We start from the raw sequence: 12,044 nt of genomic DNA, 5'->3' as shown, positions 1-12,044 counted from the left end.
GTGAGATCCTGGATGTCTTATGTCAGCAAGAGCTAGATATAGCCCTTGAAGAAAAACCTGACAAGATGGATGACAAGGAGTGGGCCAAGATCAATAGACAGGCGTGTGGTACAATCCGCCAATGTTTGGCCAAAGAGCAGAAGTACTCTGTCATGAGGGAGACATCAGCGAAGAAGTTATGGGATACACTGGAAGAAAAGTTTCTAACGAAAAGTCTTCAAATAGGCTTTATATGAAAAAGAAACTTTATCGATTCAAGTATGCACCCGGTATGTCGATGAATGACCATGTGAACTCATTCAATAAAATTTTAGCAGACTTGCTAAATTTGGATGAGAAATTTGAAGATGAAGACAAGGCATTATTGTTGTTGAATTCCCTTCCTGATGAATATGATCATCTTACCACCACATTGCTTCATGGGAAGGACACGATCACATTTGATGCAGTCTGTAGTGCGTTGTATAGATCTGAGACTCGAAAGAAAGATAAAAAAGATCACAAAGATACAACCGCAGAAGTCTTAACAGTAAGAGGTCGTTCACACAGCAGCAAATCTGGTAGAAGGGGAAAGTCCAAAGGGAGACCCGCCAAAGTTGAATGTGCCTTTTGCCGTGAAAAAGGACATTGGAAAAAGAATTGTCCTAAGCTACAAAAGGGCAAGGCTATTTCTAATGCATGTGTAGCGGAGCATGATGAGGAGTCAGACTTTAGCTTGGTTGGCATGGCAATGGCATGTCAAACGGATGAGTGGATTTTGGATTCAGGATGTACTTACCATATGTGTCCTAATAAGGACTGGTTTTCTAGTCTTAAAGAGCTAGAAGGTGGAATTGTTCTTATGGGCAATGATAGTGCTTGTAAGACAATGGGAGTGGGTACAGTCCAATTGAAGAATCACGACGGCTCAATCCAAGTCTTGACAGATGTTCGCTACGTACCTAGCCTGAAGAAAAATCTCATCTCATTAGGTGCCCTAGAATCTAAAGGGCTCACAATCACTTTGAGAGATGGATTACTAAAAGTAGTAGCTGGGCAACTGACGGTGATGAAAGGCACAAGAAGAAATAACTTGTATTTTTTAAATGGAAGTACAGTTATTGGATCAACATCAACAGTTTCTACAAAAGATGTAGATTCAGAGGCTACCAGATTATGGCATATGCGATTGGGACATGCTGGTGAAAAAGCTTTGCAGACATTGGTGAAACAAGGCTTATTGAAAGGTGCAAATTCTTGCAAAATGGAATTCTGTGAACATTGTGTTCTGGGCAAGCAGAAGAGGGTAAAATTTGGTCCAGCAATTCACAATACGAAAGGAATTCTAGACTACGTTCACAGTGATGTGTGGGGACCTACCAAAGTAGCTTCTTTGGGAGGTATGCACTATTTTGTTACTTTTGTTGATGATTATTCAAGAAAAGTATGGGTGTATCTAATGAAAAGAAAAAGTGAAGTTTTGGATGCATTTCTGAAATGGAAGAAGATGGTGGAGACTCAGACTGGTCGAAAGGTCAAACGACTTCGATCAGATAATGGTACTGAGTACAAAAACGATCCATTTCTACAAGTATGCCAAGATGAGGGCATTGTGCGACACTTCACTGTTCGGGATACACCACAGCAAAATGGGGTGGCAGAACGAATGAATCGAACTATACTGGAGAAAGTTCGATGTATGTTGTCCAATGCTGGATTGGGCAAAGAATTTTGGGCTGAGGCAGTTACATATGCGTGCCATCTAATTAACCGTTTGCCATCAGCTGCAATAAATGGAAAAACTCCTATAGAGATGTGGACTGGTAAATCTGCTACTGATTATGATTCTTTGCATGTATTTGGTTCCACTGCATATTATCATGTAAAAGAATCTAAGTTAGACCCAAGAGCAAAGAAAGCATTATTCTTGGGTATAACTGATGGAGTAAAAGGATATCGTCTCTGGTGTCCTGATACAAGGAAGATTGTTTTCAGTAGAGATGTGACTTTTGATGAATCAACCATGTTGAAGTACAAGGATTCACAAAAGGATGACAAAACCAGTAGTACTTTGCAGCAGGTGGAGCTTGAAAAGGTTAATGATGATCCAGCTAATATTGAAGGGAAAAATGATGAAGAGGTTCCCACCCAAGAACCTCTACAGCAACAAGATTCAATTGCATATAGAAGGCCAAGAAGATAGATTCGTAAGCCTGCTCACTTTGATGATATAGTGGCCTATGCACTTCCAATTACAGATGATGATGTTCCTTCTACTTACACAGAAGTAATAAGTAACCCTGATGGTGTAAAGTAGAAGCAAGCAATGAATGAAGAAATGCAGTCTCTTCATAAAAATAAGACCTGGGAGTTGGTGACACTACCCAAGGGAAAGAAGGCAATTGGATGCAAATGGGTATATGCAAAGAAGGAAGGATTTCCTGATAAAAATGAAATTCGATACAAGGCTAGATTAGTAGCAAAGGGTTACGCTCAGAAAGAAGAAATAGACTACAATGAAGTGTTTTCTCCAGTTGTGAAGCATTCGTCTATTCGGATTTTGCTAGCCTTGATTGCGCAATATGATCTTGAACTAGTTCAGCTTGATATGAAGACCGCGTTTTTACACGGTGATTTGGAAGAGGAAATCTATATGACTCAGCCAGATGGATTCAAGGTTGCTGGAAAAGAAAATTGGGTTTGGAAACTGACAAAGTCGCTTTATGGATTGAAGTAATCTCCGAGGCAGTGGTACAAGCGATTTGATCAGTTCATGAAAGGGCAAAGGTACACAAGAAGTAAATTTGATCATTGCGTGTATTTTCAGAAGCTACAAGAAGGAACTTTCATATACTTGCTCTTATATGTTGATGATATGCTAATAGCATCTAAAAGCAAAGTTGAGATTGAAAGATTGAAGACTCAACTCAATCTCGAGTTTGAGATGAAAGATCTAGGAGAAGCTAAAAAGATTCTCGGCATGGAAATATGGAGAGATAGAGCTCATGATAGAGTTAGCTTGTCTCAGAAGCAGTATTTGAAAAAGGTACTACAGCAGTTTGGCATGAACGAGCAGACAAAACCTGTAAGTACCCCGTTGGCTTCTCATTTCAAGCTTTCTGCACAACTATCTCCTTCAACGAATACGGAACGAGAATACATGTTGCAAGTTCCGTATTCTAATACAGTGGGTAGCTTGATGTATGCAATGGTGTGTACAAGACCCGACATTTCACAGGCAGTTAGTATAGTGAGCAGGTATATGCATAATCCTGGAAAAGGACATTGGCAAGCTATGAAATGGATTCTACGGTATATTCAGAAGACCGTGGATGTTGGATTACTGTTCAAGCAGGATAATACACTTGGTAAAGGTGTTATTGGGTACGTTGATTCTGACTATGCCGGTGATTTGGACAAGCGAAGATCAACCACCGGTTATGTGTTTACACTTGCTGGAGGACCAATAAGTTGGAAGTCTACACTACAGTCTACAGTTGCATTGTCAACCACAGAAGCCGAGTACATGGCTGTAACAGAGGCTGTAAAGGAGGTTGTTTGGTTACAAGGTATGGCTAAAACCTTGGGGTTGGTTCAGGAGCATATTAACGTGTATTGTGATAGTCAAAGTGCTATTCATTTAGCAAAGAATCAAGTCTATCATGCACGTACAAAACATATCGACGTACGATTCCATTTTGTGCGGGAAATTATTGAAGAGGGGAAAATTTGTCTTCAGAAGATCAAGACTGCAGATAATCCCGCAGATATGATGACCAAGGTGGTAACAGCAACCAAGTTCGAACATTGTTTGAACTTGATTAATATCCTGCAAGTTTAACAGTTGAAGAAGGCACTATCAAGTATTGTTGTCAAAAGCAGAAAGAATTGTGTGAAGATAAGATTATCGTAATCAAATCTTCAAGGTGGAAATTATTGGAACCCACCATTGTTTGAAAAGTCAAATGGGGTGGGCACCGAAAGTAGAAAGTAATATTGGTTGGCAAGTTGGGTTAAAAGTTGGCATGGGATAATTGCAATTTTGGTCCCTAATTGTATAGGGACATTGCAAGTTGATCCTTGAACCTCAACTATAAATAGGCCTAACCATTGCTTACTTTCTTCATCCCATAATTGCCATTCTCTACTTAAGGCATTATTCTCTCTCTCTATTTGTAAATTTCACTTGTAATTTTTGGAGTGAAATATATTTGGTAGTGCCCGAGGACGTAGGCAAAATTTGCTGAACCTCGTTAAAATTCTGGTGTTCTTTATTATTTGTTTTGCATATTTTGTGAATGTGATTGTAGTGATTTATTGTGCTATTAAATTACGATAGAGGGATATTCTGGCTAGGAAAGACTTGGTATTTAAGTGATCTTCGTGATCTACCTCTCTTTCCTGGGAATTGAACTTAGTGTGATTTTTCAGTACAATAATTTTACTCTTTCACACGCTTCCGCGCAACACTTACATTATTTATAAATTAATATGAAATAAATTTAGGGTAATCTATAAAAATAGTCATTTTTATTTGCCTAATGTTATATTTTAGTCATTTATGTTTGAAATATTACGTTTTAGTCACTTATGTTATTATTTTGTTACGAAGTGATCACTCTACTGTTAAGTTCAATTTTTTCTCTAACGGTAATCCTAAGTGGCAGTCCAACTAGATTTTAAGTGCCAACTTAGATTTCTAAATGGGATGAAAATAGATTTTTAATTATGAAGGAGGTAAATTTCGAACATTGTCAATATTACTAGACATTATAAAAGATAAAAAGAAATAATGTGAAAAAAAAGGAAAATTAAAGAATTAAAGTATTGATTAAAATTTTTTTAAAAAAAATAACATTTTAGTGTAAAATAGATATCAACTCGAATTTTTAAAGTAATTGATGTTTTAATTGGTTAACGAAAATGTGATCTACCCTTTATTTTTATTTTTGAATAATTGAATACGCAACCTTTGGGTTGTTTTTATTTTTCTGTGTTCATTCTCCCTCTTTTAAACCTTTCTTCTTGGAACCAAATGTACATTAATAAAAATATGAAGCCCATTGGAAGACCATGACTTTGAGATTACTCTTTATATTTATAATAATCCCAACTAATTTATTCAATAACAAATATGTTATTTGCATCACAATTTTGTCCCATTGGAAGACCAGACCATGACTTTGAGAGTACACACCAATCACCAAACCCCATGCACAACACATTCAATATAAAACTGATTGCATAAAGATCAAATTCATATAGTATGCTGCAATGGGTAGTTAAATAAATAAACAAAGCCGGCCAACCTCTTTTCAACCTTTCTTCATTGGAATCAACTGTATAAATATTAAAAATAATATGAAGCGTAGTTTATCAAGTAAACCTGACAATGCTCTTATGTTTTAGAATAATTTGCTAAGCTCAAGTCATCGCCTATGCTTCTGTCTAACAAAATCACTTTCAGTCTCTTTCCCATTTAATAAAACCAGTTTCTCTTCCTACGATAGAAGCAAAGCAAATCAAAGTTCCCTCAACGTATTTTGTTCTCTTTCATGGCGTCTTCGTCTGCTCCTCCTCCTCCTCCTCAAGTGAAACATCAAGTTTTCTTGAGCTTCAGAGGTGAAGACACACGCAATAACTTCACCAGTCATCTACTCAAAGCTTTGAAAGACACGGGATTGAATGTCTTCTTCGATGAAGAAAAACTAGAGAAAGGGGAGAAACTTTCAGATGCACTTTCTCAAGCAATTGCAGCCTCAAATCTCTCAATCCTCGTTTTATCTAAAGACTATGCTTCGTCAAAGTCATGCTTAGGTGAACTTTCTGACATTATGGATCGCAAGCGTAAGCCCACTGACAAACATATTGCTCTTCCCATCTTTTACCATGTTGATCCATCCCATGTGCGAAATATAGGTGAGACTTTTAAGACATCCTTTGAAGAACATGAATCAAAGAGGCCAGTTGATGAAGTGAAGCGATGGAAAGTCGCCTTCACTGAAGTCGGTACATTAAAAGGGTGGCATATAGAAGGAGGCAAATTCGATAGGTAACTATATAAATACATGTACATTCATCTTCTTATATTTGACATATCTTTCTTTTGACTATTAATTTTTTCAATTGTTTAATAGATCTGAAACCGAGTACATTAAAGACGTCGTTGAATATGTTTTAAAAAAGTTGAATAGCAATTGCAGAAGTGTTTCTGAAGATTTGGTTGGAATAGATGATCAAAAAAGGATAATTTTGGGGCTGATTGAGCAAGCGGACAGTCGTGTAATAGGACTTTGGGGAATGGGTGGTATTGGCAAAACTACCCTTGCTGATATTGTATATAAGGAAGTCTCTCCAGAGTTTGAAAGTCGTTTCTTTCTGCGAAATGTTAGTAAGAAAATAAAAGACCAGGGGGATGAATCTTTACGAAATGATCTTCTTTCCAAACTATTAAAGGAAAAAGAAATTTGTGTTGATACCCCTTCCATAGGATACCCTTACAATGAGAGGTTGAACAATAAAAGTGTACTTCTTGTCCTTGATGATATTAGTGACCCAGACCAAATAGATTTTATGGGTGTTACACATTTTGGTCCTGGAAGCAAAATCATTGTAACATCCAGAGATAGACAAATACTTAACAATGGAGGAGCTGATAAAATACATGAGGTAAAGAAGTTAAATGCGAATGACTCTCTTCAACTTTTTTCTACATTTGCATTTAAGCAGTTGAATCCTGCAGTTGATTTTCGAGATCTATCACGCAAGTTTGTAAAATATGCCCAGGGTAGTCCACTTGCTCTTAAAGTTTGTGGTTCTACACTATACAAAAAGTCTAGAAAAGAATGGGAAAGCGAGGTGGATAAACTGAGGGAATGTGCGCAACCAAAAATTTTACAGATTTTGGAGAGTAGCTTTAATGGGCTTGATGAGATAGAGAAGAATATATTTCTCGATATTGCAATCTTCTTTAAAGGGGAACGAAGAGAAAATGTAGAAGAAATTCTCAATTGCTGTTATAAGGGTGTAGATGGTGTAATAAGGAGCTTGCTCGACAAGAGCTTACTCGATACCAAAAGTTATTCCGAAATTTCTATGCATGATATGCTTGAAGAGATGGGTAGAGACATTGTTCGTCAAGAATCTAGAAGACCTCAAGAGCAAAGTAGATTATGGAATCCTAAAGACGTAGATCAAGTGCTCAAATATAATAAGGTAAGTGCTAATTTTCTTTAGATTGTATATGTTTTTCATATATTTGTTGATTTAACAAGAGTATTTAACAATTTTAATTATTTATAGTTATTTTCAAAGTTTAACTTGAATGTTCTTTTATTGGTTATTAGGGGACTGATTTAACTAAAGGAATAAAGGTATGCATGTCTCCTACTGATGTTCGACGGATAAACCCTACTGCTTTACAGAACATGCACAATCTTCGATTTATCTACTTTTCTTTGACTAAATGGGTTGGGGGATATGCTTATGACCAAGTTGATGATATTGCATACCTTCCTAATGAGCTAAGGTGTCTTTGTTGGGATTGTTACCCCTTCAAATCTTTATCATCAAATTATAATCCAGAGAATCTTGTCATATTGAGACTACGAGGTAGCAATGTGGAACAACTTTGGGACGAAGATAAGCATCAGGTATATACTTTTTTACTTTCTTCATTCAACATTTAAAAAAAAAATTTAAAATTGATGTATTTATGAATCATACGATTGCGTCTTATTAAAAAAATTTAAAAATAAATACTAAATATTTTAGTTTTTAGAAGAAACAATTTCATTTTGATTTATTAATGGTGAATGAATTTATACTACACCAACACATCAAATATATTATAATAATTTATTTTTGAAGTAATATAGCTAATTTATATTATCATTTGGTACAGGATCTTGTTAATTTAAGGCATATCGATATTTCTTATTGCAAAAAATTAAGAAAGATCCCTAATCTATTACGAGCCATCAACCTTAAAACAGTTATCTGTAGTTGGTGTGATAATTTGGTTGAAATTCCATGCCTCGATCATTTGGAATCTCTAGATGAACTTGAATTTGAGGGATGTTGTAATCTCAAGATGTTTCCCAAGGTCCCAAATATCTTTTCGGTGTTAGATTTGTCGAATACTGGAATAGAAGAAGTGCCTGATTCAATTGGGTATCTCGACATGCTTGAATGTTTGGATTTGTCACACTCAAAAGTCCAAAGTGTATCAAGCAATATTTTAAAGTTAAAAAATCTTGATGATCTGGATCTTAGTTATTCCATGATCACTAAATTCCCGGAAACCCCAAAGAACTTAACGAGCTTAAACTTAAGTGGGACTAAAATTAATGAAGTGTCCTTGTCTTCCAACCCTCTAAGTAATCTTCGGGAGTTGGATATGGGCTTCTCAAGCATTCAAAAGCTACAGTGCAATATCGCCCTCTTTTGTTCAGGAGAGACAACAGGTGGTGCGCCCTCACCAATCTTGAGGTTTAAAAGCCTTGGATGTTTGACAGTGCATGAATGCAACAGTCTTAAATTACTCTCCGAGCTTCCTCCATATCTGTGGCAATTGGATGCGAATTACTGCCTATCATTAGAAGAAGTATCGTTCTCAGCGCAACATCAAGATCTATATGAACTCCATTCTAGTTTTGATAATTTTGACTGCTTCATGTTATTCAGCAATTGCTTCAGCTTGAATCAAGATTCAATTGATAACATTGCGGCAAATGCCATGCTCAAAATTAGATTCCTAGCCAAGAAATGGGTATCAAAGTATCATCTTCGTCCACGAGTTTTTTATTCATATTTCCCGGGAAACGAAATTCCATCAAATAAGTTCGAACATCAGAGCAATCATTCTTCCTTAACCTTGAAGATAGCCCCAAATGGGTGTAGTGGGAGCAGATTCTTGGTTTTTTCCATCTGCCTTGTGGCTGACCTCACTGAACTTCTCTTGGATTGTTCTGAATTTATCTGTGAATGCCAATTGACAGCTGCTAGTGGTGCTCGTCATGAAAAGTTCAAAAGTGTGTGGCAAGGCAAGCAATATCATAGCGCATCGATGGGGTGCATGGGTGACCACGTGTTGATCCTATTTGGTGGTGATATGGTTAAAAAAGACGAGGGTTATGAGCAGGCATCATTTGAATTCTACCTCAAATACTTGGGCGAAGAAAATATGAAGGTGAAGAAATGCGGTGTAGATGTATCTTACGTGGATGAAGAACCTAAGCCCCAATCCACAACATAAAGGGGCTAGGCACACTTAAACACAAGTAAGTGGGTTTCATTTCATTTAACTTGTGAGGAAATAAACTGCTTTAGAACCAAAATGACATCTAACTTGCTCTGCTTTAGAAATTGCTATACCATGTTGAAGTTGGCATGCATGCAGCACATGCAGCACATGAAGCAGCCAAGAAGCAGAACAAGCTGCAAAGCCATACTTATGCTGGCTAAAGTTCATGCTGCTTTTCATTTGGTTACTTCAAGCACTAGTTTAGTCTTTAGTTCAAAATGAACTGAGTTGGTATAGCTTTTAATGTAATTAGGTGCTGATAGATTGATAAATCAGATTACCTATGTGTGCAAGTAATGTTTTTATAAATTCCAATGTAACTTAGTGGTGTTAGGTGGATGTTTAGGTGTAGTTGACTATATTTGTATTGTTTTTCGTATTGAAAAATTGAGCTAAATGAGCTGAAGCCATAGCTCCCTTGCTGCACATTTGTGAGCAAGTAAAATTTTTCTTGCATCTTGCTTCCTGCCTTGTTCTGTTCTCTGTTTTCTTCCTCTGCTGTCAAAACATACTTCCTCCGGTGTCAAAAATCCCCAACATACCATTTTTTAAAGAAACTGAAACCTTGTAGTTCTACCATGTAAATGTTAAAAGTAGAATTTGTGATAATTCTACATAACAAGGGAAATTTGTAAAAGAGTTTAAGGGTTAAATCTCTTTCTAGAAATTATAGTTTTTGACAGTTTCTTATTTATTTACTTAAGAGTTTAAGGGTTGTGTCATTTTTTTTCCTTTTTTTGCAGGTACAAAGTAGATTGTGAAGGAAATTGGGGGGCAACTGAATATTTGAATAGAGTAACAAAAAGGTTCTGCTTTGGAGTTCATAAAAATATCCAGAGGAGGACATGGTGGGCACCCGAATTCTGATATTAAGATTCATACTTCAATTCTTTTTTGACAGTTAACTTGTTATTGCTTGGTTTTCATAGGATCAGTGATGGACATCATTCAGCTTCATTGTTTAGTTTCTGGCATTGGTGCTCATGACATAGGCAGAGTAAGTAGAGATTTGATCATCTTGTATCTTAATACTCACTGCATTTTCATTTAATGGTATATTGACTCATTGATATACATTTCATGTTTCGTTTAAAAGCTATCGATTGATCACCTGGTTTCTGATTTTTATTAATGTTATATTGGTTTTTTCTTGTAACTTAGGCTTTTTTGTTGATGTAAGACTAGGTGGTCGGTATTTGTTGTGCATTATCTTTTAGAATTATATAACTTTGATCTTTTAGAATTATAGATGTGCTTTTTAATGACAGAATTTTATGAATTGTAGTATAAGTCAGCCAAAACCTAGAGTTTAAGCTTTGACTTTATAAATTTGCTACTATCAGGGGAACGAAGACAAAATAAAGAGTATAGAGGGACTAAATGGCAGATCTTTGGAAAGGCCATTATACAGAAAACGAGGAACAAGTAAGCTTTTAATTTCTTCTGCTGAATGCTTGCTTTATATTGTGGTTGAACTAAGATCTTGAGGCAGTACTGCAACTTGTCAACAGATATGCCTTATGGTTTTTGGAGCTTTACAGGAATCATGTGCTCTTGGCAATTTAACCTTCCTGGATAGGTAAATTACTTTTGATTCATTGTGATCTTTTAGCAACCTTCTTTTTCCTGATTTATCAATGCATCATATAAATCCAGAATTGGCAGAGATTGCTTTTTCCCTTAACTTGTGGAATGGATACATGAAGTTGGAGGTTATTTTCAATGGCAACTTTGGACAGTATTCGTTCTCCTGCTAGATTGGTGAGCTATTTTGTTTGAAGTGGAGAATTGATTTCATCGGAGACCAATTGGAGTTGAGAGCAGGGTGAAAGAGATATTGTGTCGGCTTGAATTTCTTCTATTGAATGCTTGCTTTATATTTTTAGTTGAAGTGAGATATTGAGGCAGTACTTCCATTTAATTCAGAATTGTTAGAGGTAAATTTAATTTAATTTAATCGAGTTGTTGATGATAATTCGATTTGGTTATATTTTTTTTTTAGAGTTCAAAGAAGAGCGTGCATATTAGTGTTTGCAAGCTATTTTAGTTCTATTAAAAATTTAAAAAGTTAGAATTTATTTTAATAATTATTGAATTGAGTTCGAGCTAGAGTACATATAAGTTTATTGTTTCCACATTTTGTTTAGAAAAACTTTTATTGTACAGTTTTCATTGTGGGTTATTTAATGTGTTTAAAAATTTAAACTATTACAAATATTAATTTTCAGTTGATTAAAATTTTTTTAACAATTTATCAAACAAGATCTGCATTAACATGACTTCAACTTAATTAAAATCTTTAAAATTAGTAAATTAAAATGCTTAACGTCAAGGTTTAATTGGAGAAGTTGTTAAAGTTTTTAGTTGACACTTGGGTAATGTAAATTTAAACCTTAAATATTTTCTAAACCTACTTTTCAAACCTCATATTTTCTATCTGAACTTTCTTATACTTTAAACAATCCTTCAAGCTAGTTCATCCCCTTGAATATATCTACTCTCTATTTGCATATTGCCAGTAATACAAGTTGCTATATAATGTCTCAAAAAAATCTTTAATAATAGTGAAGTGAGATATAAGTTACAAGACTTTTGGTTCATAATTGATTAAATAAATACTTTTGGGTTGCAATGAAATTTCTTATATTGTGGGTGGGTCCTTTTTGGTCTAAGTCCACCCAAAATAAGAGGACTTTTAGTTTAAATCTTGTTTAAATTTACTTTTCGGACATCATATTTTTATTCAATATTTCTTATATTT

General features: G+C 35.5%; 1 protein-coding gene across 1 annotated transcript; it reads left to right on the top strand.

Moving 5' to 3' along the window:
* The first annotated feature begins 5,450 nt into the window (after window positions 1–5,450).
* On the top strand, window positions 5,451–11,361 carry LOC107889678 (disease resistance-like protein DSC1). Its single transcript, XM_016814197.1, has 9 exons — window positions 5,451–6,031; window positions 6,117–7,194; window positions 7,326–7,631; window positions 7,883–9,260; window positions 10,027–10,131; window positions 10,213–10,280; window positions 10,627–10,708; window positions 10,795–10,862; window positions 10,940–11,361. The coding sequence occupies exons 1-4, from the start codon at window positions 5,535–5,537 to the stop codon at window positions 9,233–9,235; spliced, it is 3,234 nt and encodes a 1,077-aa protein (XP_016669686.1). The 5' UTR covers window positions 5,451–5,534; the 3' UTR covers window positions 9,236–9,260; window positions 10,027–10,131; window positions 10,213–10,280; window positions 10,627–10,708; window positions 10,795–10,862; window positions 10,940–11,361.
* Window positions 11,362–12,044: the final 683 nt, after the last annotated feature.

The sequence above is a fragment of the Gossypium hirsutum genome, chromosome A10, assembly GCF_007990345.1.
Source record: "Gossypium hirsutum isolate 1008001.06 chromosome A10, Gossypium_hirsutum_v2.1, whole genome shotgun sequence".
Classification (NCBI taxonomy): domain Eukaryota; kingdom Viridiplantae; phylum Streptophyta; class Magnoliopsida; order Malvales; family Malvaceae; genus Gossypium; species Gossypium hirsutum.
Note: the sequence above shows the minus strand (reverse complement) of the source record. Positions and strands in the feature narration are given on the sequence as shown.